This window comes from Sphaerodactylus townsendi, linkage group LG17, assembly GCF_021028975.2.
Source record: "Sphaerodactylus townsendi isolate TG3544 linkage group LG17, MPM_Stown_v2.3, whole genome shotgun sequence".
Lineage (NCBI taxonomy): Eukaryota > Metazoa > Chordata > Lepidosauria > Squamata > Sphaerodactylidae > Sphaerodactylus > Sphaerodactylus townsendi.
In genome coordinates this window covers 4,981,173-5,003,535 of record NC_059441.1, presented here as the reverse complement: position 1 = coordinate 5,003,535, position 22,363 = coordinate 4,981,173, and the positions used below count along the sequence as shown (strand labels likewise).

The following is a 22,363-nucleotide window of genomic DNA, read 5'->3' as shown; positions in this document are numbered from 1 at the left end:
AACTCCTACAGAAGGGAACAGCGGGCCTTGGGATGTTTCCGGGCACCTTATCAGCAGCTGGCCTCCCCAAAAGCCCGGAGGAATAACTCAGTCTTACAGGCCCTGCGGAACTCATTAAGGTCCCGCAGGGCCCGGACAGCTGGGGGGAGAGCATTCCACCAGGCAGGGGCCAGGGCTGTAAATGCCCTGGCCCTAGTGGAGGCCAGCCGCATCATAGAGGGGGCGGGGATCACCAGCAGATTGGCCTCCGCAGAACGCAGAGACCGACGTGGGACATATGGGGCCAGACGGTCTCGTAGGTACGAGGGTCCCAGACCGCGTAAGGCCTTAAAGGTTAAAACCAATACCTTGAAGACAATCTGGAACTCAACTGGGAGCCAGTGCAAGCAATGCAACACGGGCATGATATGGTCTCTGATGGCACCTCCCGTGAGCAAGCGTGCCGCCGCATGCTGGACCAGTTTCAATTTCCGGATCAGCCGCAAGGGAAGGCCCGCGTAGAGCGAGTTGCAATAGTCTAACCTGGAGGTGACCGCTGCATGGATCACAGTGGCCAGATCCGACTGGGAGAGGAAGGGGGCCAGCCGTCGGGCTTGGCGAAGATGGAAAAATGCAACCCGGGTTACATGGGCCACCTGGGTCTCCATTGAAAGAGACGAATCCAGGTGGACCCCCCAGGCTGCGAACTGAGGGGTCGGTGCCAATGAGACCCTCCCACACTGGCGGCTGAAAATCGCCCGTCCCTCCACCGCCCAGCCAAAGGATCTCCGCTTCGTTGGATTTAGCTTTAACCTGCTCTGCTTCAACCAACCAGCAACCGCCTCCAAACAATGCTGCAGAGCTGCAGGGGCGGTGACCGCTCCCCCCTCCATCGACAGAATGAGCTGGGTGTCATCGGCATATTGATGACACACCAGCCCAAAGCTCCGTACCAGCTGAGCAAGGGGTCGTATATAGATGTTAAATAACAGCGGGGACAACAGCGCTCCCTGAGGCACACCACAATAAAGTGGGCACCTCTGGGAGGCTTGGTCCCCGCACCACACTTGCTGACTCCGGTCCCGGAGGAACGAGGCAATCCATTGAAGGACAGTGCCCCGCATTCCGGAAGCGGCCAGGCGGTGGGTCAAAAGGTCATGGTCGACCACATCAAATGCTGCGGTAAGATCCAATAATACCAGCAGTGCCGATCCGCCTCGGTCAAGCTGCATACGGAGCGTATCTGTGACAGCGACGAGAACAGTCTCCGTCCCATGCCCAGCACGGAAGCCGGACTGGAAGGGATCAAAAGCCGATGCATCCTCCAGAAAACCCTGAAGCTGCTCCAACACCACTCTCTCAATTACCTTCCCCAGAAACGAAAGATTCGAAACGGGGCGGTAATTGGCCGGATCACTAGGATCTAAGGACGGTCTTTTTAAGAGTGGGCGGACCACTGCCTCCTTCAACCCACCAGGAAAGACTCCTTGCTCAAGGGAGCTATTGATGATATTCAACAGGTGGGGTCGCAACTCCTCTCGGCATGTTTTAACGAGCCAGAAGGGGCACGGATCCAGAGGACAGGTAGTAGGTCTAACAGCAGCCAGGACTCTGTCAACAGGGGCTTCAGAGAGCAGGGAAAACTGGGCCAAATAAGGGCCAGAAGACGGCAAGGGAGCCTCCAGTTCGCAAATTGTCTCCAAGGTGGCAGGAAGGTCCTGGCGGAGCGACGCGACTTTATCTGCAAAATAGCTCATAAAAGCCTCACAGCTAATAGCCAATTGATCATTTTTTGAACCCTCAGATAATGAGGTAAGGGACCGAATAATGCGAAACAATTGTGCTGGGCGAGAGCTAGCAGATGCAAGGGAGGAGGAGAAGAATGTTCTTTTCGTCTCCTTCATCGCCATCTCATAGGCCCTCATAAACATCCTATAGGATGTTCGCGCAGCATCGTCACGAGACTTCCTCCACACTCGCTCTAGCCGTCTAAGCTCCCGTTTCAAACAGCGTAGCTCCTCAGTATACCACGGAGCCAGCCGGGAACGGGGTCGAAGAGGGCGTTGGGGAGCAACAACCTCGATGGCATTGGAAAGGCGGGTATTCCAATCCGCTACCAGTCCATCAAGGGTGCTGGTGGGCTCAGGATCCCGCAGAGCATTCAGGAATCCCACTGGATCCATAAGTCTCCGCGGGCGAGCATAAATTCGCTCGTCGCCTAGACAGGGGTGTTGTGGCATGCTCATCCGAACCTTCAAGGCATTTCTGAAGGCACAGTCTCAAAACTTTCAGGGTCTCACCAGGAGACTGCCCTAATGATACCCCCCCCAAGTTTGGTGCAGTTTGGTGCACCTGGAATTACAGTTGACCTTCAGATGACAGAGCTCAGTTTTGTGCGAGAAAACAGCCATTTACCTGGAGATCGGCCACCCTGTCCCTGCTCCGTGCAGATGCAGGCGAAACGTCAGGAGAGAATGCTGCTAGAACACGGCCAAACAGCCCGGAAACCACACAGCACTCCGGTGTGGAAAAACAGAGGCAGCTCTGCTCTGCTTGGCCAGGTAGGGCGCCCAGGTTCATCCCCTGCCAATCAAACATTGTGGTCTCCTACCTGCAGGGTCAGCCTCGGCCTGCTCCATCTCCAGCTGCGTCAACAGGCTTACAAACCACTCGAAGGATTTCTGATCCCGATTGATCCAGATGAAGTCAACCTGAAGGTGACAAGGGCCCGACATGGTCTCCTTTATTGGTCTTTGGGAACTCGTAGCTGTCAGGACTTGATCCTTGAAGCAATAAACAGGCTCTAGACCAGTGTTTCCCAACCTTTTCGAGGTCAGGGTACCCTTGACCTCACTCTTCATATCTCACGGTACCCCTGCCGCCACCTTCCACCTTCCCCTCCCATTGCCCCTGCTTGCCACACACCCCACCTTCCCCTCCCAGGGTGAAGGGTAGCACTGGGGGGGGGTGGCTGCTGACCTTGTGGCAGGCCCTGCCCCATGGGCCAGCTCCATGTCCTTGCTGGCGCCGGTGGGAGACACCACAAAAATGAGGGGGGGCGGTAGTGTTGCCGCGGTACCCCTGGGACATGCTCACGGCACCCCAGGGTACCAGGGAACCCTGGTTGAGAATGGCTGCTCTAGACTGTTGATTAGACGCATTTATTGAAAAGGCAACGTACCACTCAGCTTGCAAGAAGCCAGCTCTGCCAGTCCTGGCTTTTGCCCCCCTCTTCATCCAAGACAAATCCCCCCCCTCCCGTTTTCCCAAAGAATGTGAGAGTTACATCGGAGCCTAGATGGCCCCAAGGTGGGTGACAGGTAGAGATAAAGCCACCTGGCCATCTGCCCCCAGGGAGCAGCGGAAATACTCCGCTTCCCATGGGAGTAGAAGGTGTCAGGGATAAGCCTTGTTTACAGAACAAAGCAAGAATATTCCATTAACAGAGTGGTTACATGTAGCAGGCAGAGTACCGGGCTGTATGGCGTAGGAGGTTAAGAGCTCATGTATGTAATCTGGAGGAACTGGGTTTGATTCCCAGCTCTGCCGCCTGAGCTGTGGAGGCTTCTCTGGGGAATTCAGATCAGCCTGGGCACTCCCACACACGCCAGCTGGGTGACCTTGGGCTAGTCACAGCTTCTCGGAGCTCTCCCAGCCCCACCCACCTCACAGGGGGTTTGTTGTGAGGAGGGAAGGGCAAGGAGATTGTCAGCCCCTTTGAGTCTCCTGCAGGAGAGAAAGGGGGGATAGAAATCCAAACTCTTCTTCTTCTATATCTCAAAGCAATTATGCTGGCAGGACTTGCATCTCAAACACCTAAGTACCATCACAGTCCACATGTATATGACCTTGCCCTGGAATTAGGAATGCATCCCAATCACTAGATCAGGGGTCTGCCACCTGTGGCTCTCCAGATGTTCATGGACTACAATTCCCATCAGCCCCTGCCACCATGGCCAATTGGGGTCTGCAACCTGTGGCTCTCCAGATGTTCATGGACTACAATTGGCCATGCTGGCAGGGGCTGATGGGAATTGTAGTCCATGAACATTTGGAGAGCCACAGATTGCAGACCCCTGCACTAGATGCTCCTCCTGACACCAACAAGCCATAGCCAAAGCTGCCTCACCTTCTGGAGCTTCATTTCCTCGTTCTTACGGCTCTCCACCTCCAGATGGCACTGGCCGGAGGAGGTTTGCTGTCTCCTACGATACCTAAAAGGGGAGAGGACCAAATATTTCAGGGAATCTCTGGCAGGGAAAGGAAGGATCCATCTCTGTCCTCCATCTGACATGCATTATGGTTGCAGCTAAGAAATCTGGGGGGGGGGGGGACCGTGTTCTTAAAAAGATCTTACAATGTTTGTTTTATAGTCTCCAGGAAAACAAGACTTGGATGACGGAATAAAGGGCAGGCTAATCAGATTTGCAGACGACACCAAATTAGGAGGGGTAGCTAATACCCCAGAGGACAGAGTCAAGATTCAAAATGACCTGGACAGGTGAGAGAGATGGGCCAAAGCTAACAACAAGAACTTCAACAGAGATAAATGTAAGATACGCCACTTAGGCAGAATATATATAGATATAGATACATACATACATACATACATACATACATACATATATATAGATATAGATATAGATAGATAGATAGATAGATAGATAGATAGATAGATAGATAGATAGATAGATAGATAGATAGATAGATAGATAGATAGATAGATAGATAGATAGATAGATAGATAGATAGATAGATAGATATATCTAGAGAGAGAGAGAGACAGACAGACAGACAGACAGAGAGCTGGCCTGAGCTCCTCAGAGAAAGGCAGGATCAAAATGTACCAGGCAGACAGACCAACCTGTACATGATGCTTTGCAAAAGGGATGCAAACGGGGTGATACCGATTCCTGCCCCGATCAGCACTGCCTGTTCCGAAGTGAAGATTCTTCGGGTGGGAGTCCCATAAGGACCATCGACGTAGCACTTTGGAAAGAGAAGGAAACAAAACGTTGCCCCCCAAGCCCACGTAAGGACGATTTGCTTCTGTTCTTTACAAAGCTGGCTTTGTTCCATCACAGTTCATGCTCAGCAACACGGCCAGGACAAACCAAGGCCCAGTGGCTAACAGAAAAGGAACTCTAGTCTCACAGAGCAAACACTATAAAATGTATACTTTGTTCATTTGGTTTTGCCCAAACGGTAGTCTAGGTGAGCAGTGGTTATTTCCTGGCTCCTGTTTGTAGGTATTCCAGGAAAAGAAAGAAGGGTGGAAAAGAATGGCCTGGCGCACACTTTGGGATCAACCAAAGTTCGACTGCTCTCAGCACTGAATTTTTGTGAACTTTCATTTTTAGTGTGAAAGCCGCAGTTCTGGGGAAAGAAGGGAGGAAAGAGCCCAGGGGAAACCACCTGCTTTGCTCTCAGCTCTCGCGTCACAGCCTCGGCCACTGCAATCCACTGCTCTCTTTTCCTTTCAAAGCCATCCTTCACAGTGTGACCCCAAACGACCAGGGACCACGCTGGGAATAAGACAATGGGTGATACTACACAGGCCTAATATAATGGTTCAGGGTGTGAAAAAAATGTTATGGGGGAGAAGTTCACACAGAATTTACCCCTCAAACCCTCCTAACCTGTTATATTTGGCTGAACCACGGTTAAATGAAAGTTGCTAAATTGGCGACTTTTCCCCTCTAACCTGGGTTTCATATGCTTCCTGGTTGCCTGTGTGAACTACGGCAAGCAGGAAACATTCTATTTCCCCCTGATTCCATCCATCATTAATGGCAGCCACCATTAGAGTGGATTCTCTAGGGGGCAGAAAATTTGTGCCAGTAAGTGTGTGTGGCTGGATCAGGGGTCTGCAACCTGTGGCTCTCCAGATGTTCATGGACTACAAGGCCCACCAGCCAATTGGCAGGTGTACTAAGGTGTATTAAGGTGTACTAAGGCAGGTGTATTAAGGTGTACTAAGACAGGTGTATTAAGGTGTATTAAGGTGTAATAAGGTGAACTAAGACAGGTATACGCATTAACGGTACTACAAGTATGCACGGTTGTACCTACAAGCAGGTGTATTAACGGCATTAAGGTGTATTACAAGCAGGTGCATTAAGGCGCAATTCGCCGTAGGTGCATTAACGCAAAATTAAGGCAGGAATTCAAGGTACCAAGGCAGGTGTATTTAAGGCATTAGCAGTGAACTAAGGCAGGTGCATTACGTACCAAAAGAGATGTAATATGCGTATTGCTGCGTATTAAGGTGAACTGGAGACAGGTGTATTAAGGTACCAAGGTACCAAGCGCAGTGCATTAAGGCGCATTACAAGTACCAAGGCAGGCGAATAAGGTGCATTAACGGTACCAAGGCAGGCGTATTGCGGCTGTACCAAGTATTAACGTATTGCTGCGTATTAAGGCAGGTTACATGCGTACTCATGTAGGTGCATTAACGGTACCAAGGCAGGAATCTAAGGTGCACTGGAGGCAGGTGTATTAAACGCGTGTGCATTAACGTACTAAGGCAGGTGTATTAAGTTGTACTAAGGCAGGTGTATTAACGTGTATTAAGGTGTATTAAGGCAGGTGTATTAAGGTGTACCTAAGGCAGGTGCACTAAGGTGTACGATGTACTCAAGGCAGGGGAAATTCAAGGTGTACCTTACAGAAAAAGGTGTTACAGCGGTATTAAGGCAGGTGTATTAAGGCAGGTTATTACAGGTGTATTAAGGCAGGTGTATTATGGTTGTTATTTAAGGACAGATGTATTAAGGGCAGGAACTGTGACCAAGGCAGGCTACAGGTGTATTAAGGTACCAACGGTAATAAGGCAGGTGTATTAATGTGAATTAAGCGTGTACCTAAAAGGCAGGTGTATTAAGAGAATAGTAGGTGCATGAAGGAGCATTGTGGCTCATGGCAGTGTATTAAGGTGTACCTAAGGTGTAAAGACAAGGTGTATTAAAGGTGTATTAAGGCAGGTGTTATTTAAGGCAGGTGTATTAAGGCTGTATTACAGGCGAGGTGTGATAGCGTGTGATTAAGGTGTATTAAAGGCAGGTAGTATTTATGGTATTAAGGCAGGTGTAAAGGCATAGAAGGTGAATTACAAGTATAGGTGTATTAAGGGTTACTAAGTCAGGTGTATTATAGATGTACTAAGGCAGGTGTATTAAAGGTGTAGCTAGGTATACTAAGGCAGGTGTATTAAGGTATTAAGGCAGGTGTGATTAAGGTGAACGGGTATTATGCAAGGTGTACTAAGGCATAGGGTATTAAGCATTAAGGCAGGAGACCCGCAGGTATATTAAAGTGTATTAAGGTGTATTAAGGCAGGTGTAAGGTTAAGTGGGTGTATGGAACTGCGTGTACTAAGGCAGGAAAGGTGTATTAAGGTGTATTAAGGTGTACTAAGGCAAAAAGGTAGGTGGCTTAAGGTACGAAAGAAGTGTACTAAGGCAGGTGTACACAAGTGCATCACATATGCACACAGGCATCACAGCACACAAGTGAAGCAACTGGTTGGCATTGGCTGGGCACAAAAAGAGTATGGCGTGACACAGCATTACGCGCACATGCACAAAGCAGACACAAAGTGCATGAAGGCACACAAGGTGCACTGGCTGCTGGCTGCGCATTAACAATGGTGGCGCGCATTACGCACTGAGGCCTTGGCACAGGTGTACTCCAGGCATTGGCTTGGCGGGTGGCATTAAGGTGCATTGGCTGCTATAAGTATATCGAGGTTAAGGTGCATTAAAGCAAAAACTACAAGCAGGTGCATCCAGGTTGGCTGCTATATGGCATTATTGCACCACAGGCACCATGCGGCACCCACATAAGTGCATTACGCGTGGTACAAGCAGGCATTACAAGGCACCATGCGTGACAGGCCACAGGTGTATCATTAAGGCATTGGCTAAGGCGGCATTAAGGTGAACTACAAGGCATTTCAGCCATAAGTGCATTTCACAGGCATTGATGTCTATTAAGCATCCATTAATATATGGCTCTTAATAAGCAGGTACACACTTCAACCTATCCAGGTTATAAGTGTGCATTACTGCATCCAGGCAGGTGCATCCAGGCGAGGCAACAAATCTGCGGCATTGCACACGGCGCACCCACAATCATGCTAACCACAAGCAGCACGACACAAGTGCATTACATGACATCACGCATCACTGAATCATGAATCCACAAGAATCACACAAGGCAATCCAAGGCACAAGGCATTTCACTAGGTGGCATTAAGTGCATCACATATGCATCATTGCATCACATATATGCACATGCACTGAGGCAGGCATCACAAGTGTTACTAATGACATCACAGGTGCATCACAAGCAAGTGTTGACAAGTGCATCACATATGCACACAAGGCACTACGTTAAGGCATCAATATGCATCACAAGGCCTAATGCACACGTATCACGTCATACGACACAGACATCACAAGGCTCACGCGGCATCACAAGTGACACAGCATTGAGCAAGGTCTTAATACTATACATCATGCATTGCGACCAAGCAACAAGTGCACTGAACCTATCACGTTGAGACAGCCAAGGCATTACTGCACACATATATCACGACATCACGCTATGCATTGGTCAAGGCACCACAAGCATCATGTCTTGGTCACAAGGCATCATTGCACACATCATACTAACATAATCGATAATTGAGACACATCACATCATATGCATTAATAACCTCATGCACCACATCATGCAATCCATCACACCACATGCATCATTATCACAGACAGCCACACATCATCACAACCACACACATCACACCACACCACATCACACAGACACAGCACACAGGCACACACAACGCAGGAGGCACATGTACACACATGGACGGACACACATGCACACACACACACACACACACACAGAGCACACACACACACACACACACACACAGAGCACACACACACACACACACACACACACACACACACACACACAGAGCACACATGCACACACACACACACACACACACACACACACACACACACACACACACAGAGCACACACACACACACACACAGAGCACACACACACACACACACAGAGCACACATGCACACACACACAAAAAAAAAAAAAAAAAAAAAAAAATATTAAGGAGACATAGTATAAAAATATGGCAGGTGGCATTGAGGAAGGCAGGTGGACCATAGTGGACATGCAGTGGACATGGAAGAATGACATGGATATGTATTAAGGCAGTGGAAGCATGTGGTATATACATGTGGACAGACATGTATTAAGGTGGTATGAAGGAAGCATACAGTGGATATGGTGGAGATGCATAGTGGATAAGGTATATGGCAGGTATTAAGGTATAAGGTGGATATGGTGCATAAGTAATTGCTGCGTTTACGGCGGCAGGCCAGGCGTAGCAAGGCAGCATTGTTAAGGCGCATTGGCTGCCGAGGCATGCGTATTACCAGTGCATTACGCGTGCAGTACGCGTACCTAACGCAGGTGCATTGGCTGCGTAGCATGCAGTATGCGCAGTATGCGCAGCAGGTCAGGTGCATTACGCATTGCTGCGCATTACGCATGCATTGCTGCGCATTGAGGCGTTCTTTTACGCTAAGGCGCATTAAGGCATTACTACGCAGGTAGCAGGGCAGGCGCATTACAAGTGCATTGGCCGCTATGCGTACTACTGCGTTATAGTGCAGTACAAGTAGTAAGGCGCAGCCATATCATTGCGCAGTAAGGCAGCAATGCGCAGTATGCGCATTACTGGCATTACGCGGGTATGCGGTACAAGGCGGCAGGGCATGCGCAGTAAGGCGCAGCAAGGCATTACGCGGCGTTACGCGTATTACCGGTGCATTAAGGCATTACGCGCATTAACATGCGGCATTAAGAGCATTAAGGCGTATTGGTTGCACCATGTACTGGCTGCTATAAGTGCATTGCTGCGTATTACGCGCATTAATGCGTAATATCAGGCGTATTACGTTATAGTGCATTATGTGCAATTAAGGCACTGTGCCAAGCAGGCGCATTACAAAAGTACTACGCGGCATTAAGGTGCATTAAGGCGTATTGGCTGCTATGCATTACGCGTATTGCGCATTAAGGCGTATTGGCGCGCATTACGCAGGTACATTGGCTGCATTGAGGGTAAGTTCTTTTAAGTATGCATTAAGGTGCATTAAGATGCAAGCAGGTGCATTACGCGGTGGCCAGCCAGGCATTACGCGTAATATGCGCATTGGCTATAAGTGGTATTACGCGTCGGCGCGCATTGGCTGCAGGCGTACTAAGGCATTACTGGCATTGGGTTGAACTGCTGCGGTACTAAGGCATTAATCGGCATAGCCGCGGTCGCATTAAGACAGGGTGCATTACGCTATATGCATTACAAGCAGGCGTACATGCGCATTACAAGGTGTAGTATGCGTAGTAAAGGCGTCGGCATAGCAGGTGCGTTGCTGCGTATTGCTGCGCATTTACGCTATGTGGCATTACGCGCATTACGTTATGAGCATTAAGGCGCATTAAGGCGCATTAAGCAGGCGCATTAAGGTGCATTGCCGCTATATGCATTGCTGCAGTACGAGGCGTTTTAATGTTAAGGTGCATTGCTGCGCATTAAGGCATGCTATGGCATTGGCTGTGCGTTTGCGGTTATGCGCATGCGCAGTAATGTGCAGCAGCGTAACGTGAGTAAGGCGTAATAACGCCTGGTGCATTACGCGCAGTACGCGTAGTATGCGTAGTAGTCAGGCGCATTAAGGCGCTGGCTGCGCAATAATGCGCATTGCGCATATGCGTATTGCTGCGCCAGCGCTGGTGCGCATTAAGGCATTAATGTGCATTACGTTATGAGCATTACAAGTGGTAATTACGCGTACTGCTGCGCACCAATAGCAGGGTGCATTGGCTGCGCATTACGCTATGCGCATTACGCGGGCATTACGCGCATTAAGGCGTACTACGGCGTATCATGCACCACAAGCATTAAATGCGCATTACGTGCATTGGCATGTGCATTGCTGCGTACCTGGCTGCAGGTGCATTAAGGCGCATTACGCTATGTGCATTAATATTGAGGCAAGTTTTCAGCGCCGCTAAGGCGCATTAAGGCATTAAGACGTAGTAAGGCAAGTGCATTGCCGCGCATTTCAGCCATATGCATTACGCGGCATTGCTGCGCATTACGTTATGCGCATTAATAAAAGCATTTCGGCCAAGCAGGCGTACCAAGGTGCATTGCTTCATTGCATTATTGGCTGCAGGCATGCTATGGCGCATTAAGGCCGAACTACGTGCAATTACGCGCATTAACGCATATGTACAAGCAGGCCTTATTGGCTGCAGTGCATTACGCAGGCGCATTGGCCGTTATGCGCATTGCTGCGCATTACATGGCATTGGCTGCGTATACGCAGTACAAGTCTTTGCCGCAGGTGTTGTTGCCTTTAGCGTGCATTTCAGCCATGCGTACATGCGCATTGCTGCGCATTAGCTGCTATGTGCATTGGCTGCGCAGTAAGACGTAGCGGTACGCTGGTGCATTAATGCGCAGGCTGCGCAGTAACTGGCAGGTGCATTGGCTGAGCATTGCTGCGAACTACGTGCATTACGTTAAGGTGCATTTCATGCGTACTGATAAGTGCTCTTTGCTGGCGGCGCATTACGCGCAGTAATGCGCACTACGCGCATTACGCGCATTATTGCAGGTGCATTAAGACGCATTACAAGTGCATTACGCTATTGCGCATTGATGCGCATTACGCTATGCGCATTACGCGCATTACTGGCGTGCATTACGCGCATTACGCGCATTAACTTATGAGAATAATGCGCGCATCAAGCGCGCATTGTTATGCGTATCGGCTGCGCATTGGCTGCGCATTATATAAGTAATACGCATTGCTATGCATTAAAGCGCATTACGCGCATTAAGGCACCTGGCTACAGGTGCATCATTGCGCAATTCAAGGTGCACTACGCGTATTACGGCTTCATTTCATAACAAAGCCCATCGAATCTCCAGATCAATCTCAATCAATAACTCAACTATCCATCCAACACCGCTGTTGAGCGTCGAATTCATGACATGCGCATTGCTGCGAGGCGCATTGGCTGCGCATTACGCACCACGCTATGCGCATTTACAAGTGCATTACAGGTACATTAGCGCGCATTGATGCGCATTTCAAGGCGCATTACGCGCATTGGCTGCGCATAATGCAGGTGTAGCTGCGGTATTGCTGCATTGGCATTTCATTATGCAATTAAGGCGTACTTCGAGGTTATGGTGTAATAATCCAGTAATACGCGTATTGCTGCTATGGCATTAGCTGCGCATTACAAGAGGTGCATTATTGCGCACTCAATAAGTACTGGCAGCGCACAACGCATTACGCGCATTTCACGCTATAAGTAATACGGCACCTTGCTGCTATAAGTGCATTTTCATTACTTCATCAATAGTACTACGTACCTGGCTACATACCTGGCTGGCATTATGCGGCACTTTATGAATGCGTTCACGCTATATATTATTAATGCGCACCTGGCTACTGGCGCATTATATTCATTCATTGCGTACCTGGCTTGCGCACTGGCTGCGCATTACGCGTACTCATTGCTATACTTCATTGCTGCGTATCTCTTTGCTGGCTGATTTAATAATCCCTTTGTATCCATTAACTTTGACCCCCCTGAACCAACCTGGCACTTCAAACCTGGGGGGTGCCATCAGTTGGCAGTCTCCAGATGATACCCCTCGAAATGTTGGTGGCTGATAAGTCCAAAAACGCCCTCTCGGCGGAAGAACGATCCCAATCAATTCTGCCCTAAGAATCTTTGTTCTGCATTGAGTTTTCTGCTTTTGGCTGTCAATGGGGCGTGTATACTGGGGCACATTTCTGAAGCCGCTAACAGTCTCAAACTTTCAATTCATCAGATCAGACTGCTCCTTATCGATTTACCCCCCCACATTTGCGCAGTTTACCAGGGGCCAAAGTTGGCGGGACCTCTTCGAAAACTGTAGCCCCCATCTCCTATTAGCTCCCATTGGAAACAATGGGGGATAGGGGCACCCACTTTGGGAGTCCATAACTTTGGACTCCCTGAACCAAACCTCACCAAACTTGGGGGATAGCATAAGGACAGTCTCCTGATGATTCGCTAAAACCACTAAAATATCCAAAAACGAACCCAGCATTTTGATGCCCCCCACAAGGTGATGTCCTGGGCAGCTGCCCACCTTGCCCAAAGGGCATTATGCCAGTGTGCAGACCCCTGGCCTGGATTCTCAGGCGTGTGTGTGTGTGTGTGTGGGGGGGATCTTAGATGTGGAACACAGTGCTTTCTGTGTGAACCATGCCACATCCTGATACCAGGATCCCAGTGATCCCGGATGGCCCCTGCACCTGGTGTGCAAACTGTGATACAAACGACACGGGTTCATTTAACCCGTTCGCGTTGCCTGTGCAGAAGGGACCTCTGCCAAACTTCGACAAAGCCTTTCCAGAGCCACACCAGCCGCAGCTTCTGCACATCTCCAGAGCGACAGGAAATATCCTCCTCATTTGCCCGCCCACCTCTTCCCACCCTGCTTTCTGGGAGTATAAATCTGTTCATGTTTCGTACAGCACCTGACACGTTGCTAGGTCACGTTCGAGAGCAGCAGCAGCTCTTACCTTGACGTTGCAGCGTCGCTGATGATCATCCGGCTTGCCAGAAACCTGTCACACAAAGACTCTTGTGTTAGGAGCCATATAATTTCCCCCAAGAATTCCAAATGTCCCGCTTTTAGAAGCATGCAAAAAAAAAGCCAAATTGTGTGTAACGTATATGACAGAGGAACAAGACAGCGCGTCACCCACTGAAGACGGAGGATCCATGTATACAATAAATGTATTTTTATATATTATTATAATTGTCCAGTTACTGATTGTACATGATTGTACATCCAGTTTTTTAGAAAACAAGGTGTACTAAGGCAGGTGTATTAAGGTGTATTAAGGTGTACTAAGGCAGGTGTATTAAGGTGTATTAAGGTGTACTAAGGCAGGTGTATTAAGGTGTACTAAGGCAGGTGTATTAAGGTGTACTAAGGTGTACTAAGGCAGGTGTATTAAGGTGTACTAAGGCAGGTGTATTAAGGTGTATTAAGGTGTACTTAATAATAAGTACAATATTTTTTCAACAACAGAAGTTCATTTTGCATACACTCTACAAAACCTTGTAGTATACTAAGGCAGGTGTACTAAGGCAGGTGTATTAAGGTGTACTAAGGTATATTAAGGTGCACTAAGGCAGGTGTACTAAGGTGTACTAAGGCAGGTATATTAAGGTGTATTAAGATGCACAGGCAGGTGTACTAAGGTGTACTAAGGCAGGTGTATTAAGATGTATTAAGGTGTACTAAGGCAGGTGTATTAAGGTGTACTAAGGTGTACTAAGGCAGGTGTATTAAGGTGTATTAAGGTGTACTAAGGCAGGTGTATTAAGGTGTATTAAGGTGTACTTAATAATAAGTACAATATTTTTTCAACAACAGAAGTTCATTTTGCAGACACCCTACAAAACCTTACTGAGTATTTCTAGCCTTTTTAGACATTCTCAACATTTTTACATTTATAACATTTTTAACATTTTTAACATTTATATTAAGTGGGAAATGTTAGCAGTAATAATTTTCTTACTTGTCTCTCAACAGAGCTGACACACAAACCCAACTGGCTGCATACACTCTGCAAAAACTAAGTATTTGTAGCCTTTTTTTGTAGTTCCCACCAGGCCGTTTTCAGCCTCAAGTGAACAGGCCGCTTTTCCAGCTTCTACTTTCAGGCTGAACTAAGGTAAGTGTTTGTGGGGGAGCCGCGGGGATTTTCCCGGGCGAAAGTGCTCTTCGTGCAATGCGCAACACGCACACACCCCCGCCCCCCGGGTAGCTCTGCCTCTGAACTGCCCTTCTGACTGATCACAGAAGCCAGGAGTGTGCAGCCGTGGGGTTTTCAAGGCTTCTCTAGGTGAGCCGTTTACCCAAAGAGCAGAACGTGTAGTCATTTGCCTGGGAAAGCGCGACCTTCCTTCTCTGGATTGTGTGCTCACCTCTTCGCACCGGCCAGCAATGCCGGTGCTTTCAGTCCCCCAGCTGGGGCACCTGACAGGTGTGTACGACAAGATCTCAATCATCTCGTCCTCATTGGTAGCCACAGATGGATCCAAGTCTGTGGAGCCCAGGAAACGTTTCTGAAACAAAGTCCAAGCATGTGTCCAGGTGAGCTGCAAGATCCAAACTGGTACCAGCTTGAAAGCATGCACTCCTGAAGCTGTCTTCAGACCTATAAGAACATAAGAACTAGCCTGCTGGATCAGACCAGAGTCCATCTAGTCCAGCTCTCTGCTACTCGTAGTGGCCCACCAGGTGCCTTTGGGAGCTCACATGCAGGAGGTGAAAGCAATGGCCTTCTGCGGCTGCTGTTCCCGAGCACCTGGTCTGTTAAGGCATTTGCAATCTCAGATCAAAGAGGATCAAGATTGGTAGCCATAGATCGACTTCTCCTCCATAAATCTGTCCAAGCCCCTTTTAAAGCTATCCAGGTTAGTGACCCTCACCACCTCCTGTGGCAGCATATTCCAAACACCAATCACACGCTGCGTGAAGAAGTGTTTCCTTTTATTAGTCCTAATTCTTCCCCCTCCCAGCATTTTCAATGGATGCCCCCTGGTTCTAGTATTGTGAGAAAGAGAGAAAAATGTCTCTCTGTCAACATTTTCTACCCCAGGCATAATTTTATAGACTTCAATCCTATCCCCCCTCAGCCATCTCCTCTCCAAAAGTCCCAAACGCTGCAGCCTCTCCTCATAAGGAAGGTGCTCCAATCCCTCAATCATCCTTGGTATTCCACTGAGTCCAGCTGTTGGCCCATCAAGGTTGGGGCTGCGGCTGTCTGAGGTCTCCGGCAGGGGTCTTTCACATCATTGGTCCTTTAAACGGGAGATGCCGGGGACTGAGCCTGGGGCCTTCCATATGCCAAGCAGATGCTCTACCAGTGAGCCACGGCTCTTCCCCAGCTTTTTATGTACACCTGGCTTCATTTCTGCCTTGCCTTGCTCCGCCCCACCTGCAACTTGACAGGAAAGGGGCCCAGATTGCAGGAAGGCTGCAGAATTGCATGGCCAATTGGCCATGCTGGCAGGGGCTGATGGGATTTGTAGTCTGTCATGGAAGATGCTATCGCTACAGTAAAGGGAAGTCACATATGGCTGTGAAAAGCATCTTTGCCTTTTGATCTCCTGAAGGGAGGACAGGAAACTATGCAGAGGTGCTAGGATGAAACTTCAAAGGCCTAAGTTACCTCATGGCCTGAACAGAGTTTTCCTGAGAAGGGGAAAACAAAGGTTTTGGAATTCCATCTTGAGACGTGGTCAGGGAAGCATCTCTGGGCCATGGGTCCCGGAATGGGGACAAAGAACCAAAAGGAATGTTACCAGTTGAGCAATCTCTAAACACCTTTATGTATTATTTCTTTGTTTTGAACTTTTACAACAAATCCTTGAACAATCAGCTGGTCTGGAGTTTAATAGGAGGGAAAAGAACCCGAGATTGAGGTGAGATAAGAGTGGCTCTCCCAAGCTTAATCTCAGCCTCAGTCATCATATAGTCCATGAACATCTGGAGAGCCGCAGGTTGCAGACCCCTGAGCTAGGTAAGCTCAAGCAATGAACAGGGTCTACAGAGGACTCTTCCCCCCCCCCCCCCCGCCGTACCTGCCCCATCTCGTGACATGTCAAAACCTCTTAATGCCTGACAGCAGGAGAATCCGGCAGCAGCGACCCATTTTGTAAAGCAAACCTGCAGGCATTTCTGGGACCAGCCCTTGTCCCTGTGATTTCTGGCCAGCCAATCAGGGTTACTGTCGGAAAGCTCACGTTGCCGACTGAAGTACTCGTACAACCGATTGGTCCACTGTCCCTGGGATCTGATATGCAGCCAGACGGTCCCTTCGGAGAGATAGCAGCGCATTATCTGGTGAAGGCAAACCACCAAGTCATCCCAGCTAATGTGAGTCATTAGCCTGGAGAAATAGGAACGCATATTTGATTAAGGCATCAGTTTCCAAATCTTCAATAATTGCTGGTTGACCTGCTGGGATCTGGGGTGATGGGGAGACCAGAAGCAAGGTGGGAAAGGGGCATCTGATAGGACTAAAAGTTCCTGAATAACAATAAAACTTCTGCTGGGAGGGGTTCCCATTGTAAATATTTTGAAAAGCCATGGTATATTAGATTGAAATAAACCCTTGTTACAACCAGCAATAAAACACCGAACAGTATACCTCAAGAGCCCCTAACTTTTTTGAGCACCTTTGGAATTCTGACACAAAATGTAGGGCCCAGTCACAAAATGACTGCCTACAACCGTGGTGGCGAACCTTTGGCACTCCAGATGTTATGGACTACAATTCCCATCAGCCCCTGCTAGCATGGCCATAGATCATGCCTAGGCCAGCCTAGGTGTGTGTGTGTGGGGGGGGTGATTTTCCGCCCCCCCCATGATGAACTCTGTGCATGAGTGCCCACAGAAAGGCCTCTGAGTGCCACCTCTGGCACCCGTGCCATAGGTTCGCCACCGCTGCCCTAGCGTATTTTATAAATTACCCACATTCTCCCCTGCACTTGGTTTCTTCTGCGGGTGGCTCCGCCTCCTGCAGAAGCCATTTTGTGGTGGATTCCACCTCCCATGGTAGCCATTTTCTGCATCAGAATTCCAAAGGTGCCCCCAGGGTCACAAACAGCGGGGATCCCTGAAGTGCCCGAGTTGTGCGGTGCCTTGGCTGCCCTCTGTGCAGCCAAATACCTGGTTGCTCTGGAGCACTGCTGATGGTGAAGGGATGCCACTCGTACTTGGCTATGACTGGGATGTTGAGATAGATGTAGTCACCCGGTTTGTAGTGGAAAAACGGAGGTCGCTCAATCACCAAGTGGGTCACCTGGGTTGGGAAACAGGGAAAGATTCCGTTTCAGAGGAGCAGCCGTGCTGATCTGCAGTAGAACAGATAGGTTTGCTTCCAGCTGAACACAATACAATACAACAACCTTTATTAGGCATATTAAAATAGGCTCCAGAGCGTTACAGACATTTCTGAAGTACAAATCAAAAGTACATTCAAAACACAGATAAACTGTATCTAGAATTGGACGTTACTTAGAAAATTCTGTCACTTATAAAATAAATTTTGCTACTTTTCCCCAGAGCATGGCCTCTGTGTTATTTAACAAAAGCTCCACAACAGAGTTGTCAGAGTCTCTTTCAGATTTGTCTAAGACCCGCCCAGGAGAGACATTCCTAATACCCACATATCTCGGACAGTCAAGTATAATGTGAGCAAGAGTCTCCACTTGGTTTTTACAGTGTGGACAGACCCGATCCTGGAGAGGGATAGATAGGTAGCGACCCTTTGTCATGGCCGATGGGAAAGTATTGCATCTGGCCCTTGTGATAATCCATCTCTGTTGGGGTTCAGTTAATAGTTCAAGATATTTGGCTATGTGCCCCTGTTCTGGTACTATTCCGACAGAAAGGGGTGAGCATGATTTATTTGCTTGCCCCAAGTTCCAGCTGAGCCTTAGAGACCAACAAGAGTTTCCAAGGTGGGTGGGCCATGTTCAGATGATGGGCCCCCTCCCCCCCTCGACTCCCCCCCGCCCAGGGTAAGTGGGCCACAACCAGATGCCAGCCCACCTTCCCCTCCCTCCCCTCCCTTTTTGGGTAGGTGTCAAGCCTGGATATTGGAGGGAGGTGTTGTGTGAAGTTCTGTTCTCACCTCTGTTTACATCTTTTTACTGATGGAGCCAGCAGTCTTCCCGTTTAGGGAGGGCTTTAAAAATGGATTTTGCTGGGCACCTCAAGTTCGATTTTAAATTTTGTACTAACCGCTGTTTTTAAAGGGGACTTAGTAATTTATTTGTATTGGAATGTCATTGTTTAGTTTTGATTGTGTTTAGTTGTATTGTGATTTAATTTTGTTGTACACCGCCCAGAGCCCTTCGGGGATAGGGCGGTATATAAAACTAAACAATAAATAAATAAATAAATGAATGAATGAATGAATGAATGAATGAATGAATGAATGAATGAATGAATGAATGAATGCATGAATGAATGAATGAATGAATAAGTTGCTTCCGTTTTTGCAGGTGCTTGGCTATCTTTCAGCCTGGCCTTGAGTGTCTACTGCTCGGATGGGCCTCAAGACTGGGTTTCTCTATACTGTACTGTTCTCGTGTGGGGGTGGGGATGTGTGGGGCTTATTATCAATTGCTTGGCGCCTTTTTGTCAGATTCCTCTTTCTCCTTGTTCTCTGGCCGAATTCCCACTGAAAATTCAATCTAGATACAACCAAGTTTCAAAAGAATCGGCACCTTTTCATCCAGGTTCCAACATCCTCACTACAGCATATTTCTAGTGAAGACATCTAGCCCTCCCCTTGGGGGGGGGGGGTGCCTGCTGTCAGGGGTGCAATTGTTAAGCTAGCAGCACCAAAAAATTCAGAGTATCTTTAGGAGACCCTCCTGATGATACCACCCAGGTTTGGTGAAGTTTGGTTCATAGGGACCAAAGTTATGGACCCCATCTCCTATTACCGTGGTGGCGAACCTTTGGCACTCCAGATGTTATGGACTACAATTCCCATCAGCCCCTGCCAGCATGGCCAATTGGCCGTGCTGGCAGGGGCTGATGGGAATTGTAGTCCATAACATCTGGAGTGCCAAAGGTTCGCCACCACTGTCCTATTATCTCCCATTAGAAACAATGCGGGATGGGGCACCCCTTTTGGGAGTCCATAGCTTTGGACTCCCTAGACCAAACTTCACAAAACATGGGTGGTATTAGTAGGAGACTCTCCTGATGACACCACCCAGATTTGGTGATGTTTGGTTCATGGGGGCCAAAGTTATGGACCCTCAAATGTGCAGCCCCCATCTCCTATTAGCTCCAATTGGAGTCTTTTTTCAAAAAGGTGCATATACAAGCAGGTCCAGGAAAATCCCATGATATGCCGGGGGGGGGGGGGGGCACCAGAAACGGAACTGATCTGTGTTCCGCAGTTCGGCTGTGAGGAGATCTCGAGGGAACCTGGATATTTCGGGTGACTATCCCAGGATTAATCGCCAGTGAGGAATGCACCTCTGAAGTCTGCCAATAAAACCCTTGACCCAAATGAGTGTTTATTGGGTTCTGATCCAGGGATCTGACAGTGGGGAAGACAAAGATCCCTTGATCAGGTATATTAAAAGCTGGTGTCTTGCAAATCTTGCTGGTCTCTAAGGTGCTGCTACGACACTCAGATTGTTGAGTCACACAAAGGCTGATTCCGCATGGGCCAAAAAAAAGCAGTGTGAAACCGGTGTGAAAATGGTGTAAAAGGGTTTAAAACGGTGTAAAAGGGTTTATACTGTTTTCACACCGTTTTCACACTGCTGTTTTTGGCCCATGCGGAATCAGCCAAAGTTATGCTAAACTTCTGGAAACCAAAGCCTCAGTTCTTGCTACATTCTTTACGCCCACATCTCCCTCTTCAGCACATTCTATACCAGGGGTCTGCAACCTGTGGCTCTCCAGATGTTCATGGACTACAAATCCCATCAGCCCCTGCCAGCATGGCCAATTGGCAAGGTCATATAAATGTAGACTGTGATGGTATTTAGGAGATTGAGATGCAAGTCCTGCCAGTGTAACTGCTTTGAGATATAGCTCCAGAAGGTGAGGCGTGACAGCGTTGGCTATGGCTTGCTGGAGTCAGGAAGAGCATCTAGTGCAGGGGTCTGTAACAAATCCTAATTGGCCATGCTGGCAGGGGCTGATGGGATTTGTAGTCCATGAGCATCTGGAGAGCCGCAGGTTGCAGACCCCTGTTCTATACATATTTCATCCACACTTGACCACTTCTTCATTTGGGGGACGAACCTCAGAAGGCAAGAGGTTGATTTCCACTATGTGCAGCCCTCTGGCATGCATCAGCGCAACACCAACCATCTTCTCCACGAGGAACAGAAATCCAGGCACGACGAACCACTTCCAGAAATTTGGGCCGTGGACAATTAACAGCGCCCAGATGAAGACATAAGAAAGGTGGGTCCAGTAGAAGACCTGTCGGTTAGGAAGAAGAGTGAACATCTCGGTGGAGTGACCAAGGTGCTATTTCAGTCATAAAGGTCAAGGCAGGCCCAACAGCTGCGGAACACTTTGGGGATAACAGAACAATTGGCCATGCTGGCAGGGGCTGATGGGAATTGTAGTCCATGAACATCTGGAGAGCCACAGGTTGCAGACCTCTGCACTCAGCAGAGGCCAATTTTACTGGAGGTCCCCGGCCCCTCAATGATGCGGCTGGCCTCCACTCGAGCCAGGGCCTTCACGGCTCTGCCGCCGGCCTGGTGGAACACTCTCCCTCCAGCTGTCCGGGCCCTGCGGAACCTTGGGGATTTCTGCAGGGCCTGTAAGACCGAGTTGTTCCACCGGGCCTTTGGAGAGACCAGCCGCTGAGGGTGCCCCTGCCCCCTCCTCTTTAGCCCCATGGGCCCTAATACCATCAGAACCCATTATTTCGCATTAGGAGGGTTTCGTAAGGGCGCGAGCTATGTTCTAAGATACTACTGTTGTTTTAATGATATGTATGTTTTTAGCTGATGTTTTATCTGTACACTGCCCTGAGCCCTTCGGGGATGGGGCAGTATACTAAATTAAATAAATAATAATAATAAAATAATACAGCAGGCAGCAAATTTAATTTCAAAATGGTCATTTGAGAAGTGCTGGGCTTGTAGCCGTATAGACAACCCCAGTTTCTATTCTTGAAGCCTTTCCTCCAGTCCCAGAGATATGGGGTCAGACTGCATAAAGGTGGTGCATGCCTTGGTAACATCTAGATTAGATTACTGCAATGTGCTCTATGTGGGGCTATGCTGGAAGACTGTCTGAATGCCACTGTTGGCACAGAGTGCAATGACCAACATGCGGAGTGGAGTGGGTCACAGGGACCATCTTGTTCCATTTACACTGGCTTCCTATTTGATTCTGGATTCTATTCAAGATGCTGGTATTGACCTCTAAAGCCCTGTGTGGCCTGGGACCAACATAACTTAAGGACTGCCTTCTCCCATACAGACCTATAGGAACATAAGAAAGAGCCTGTTGGATCAGACCAGAGTCCATCTAGTTCAGCTCTCTGCTACTCGCAGTGGCCCACCAAGTGCCTTTGGGAGCTCACGTGCAGGATGTGAAAGCAATGGCCTGCTGCTGCTGCTGCTCCCAAGCACCTGGTCTGCTAAGGCATTTGCAATCTCAGATCAAAGAGGATCAAGATTAGTAGCCACAG

At 48.7% G+C, this 22,363-nt stretch overlaps 1 protein-coding gene across 1 annotated transcript in view; it reads right to left on the bottom strand.

Moving 5' to 3' along the window:
* The window catches only part of NOX5 (NADPH oxidase 5), a 38,168-nt gene that overhangs the window by 5,769 nt on the left and 10,036 nt on the right, over window positions 1-22,363 (bottom strand). The window contains 7 exon segments of the mRNA XM_048482013.1: window positions 2,591-2,690; window positions 4,109-4,193; window positions 4,844-4,968; window positions 13,673-13,717; window positions 16,837-16,985; window positions 17,842-17,974; window positions 20,953-21,135. Of these exon segments, the coding sequence (XP_048337970.1) occupies window positions 2,591-2,690; window positions 4,109-4,193; window positions 4,844-4,968; window positions 13,673-13,717; window positions 16,837-16,985; window positions 17,842-17,974; window positions 20,953-21,135 (820 nt within the window).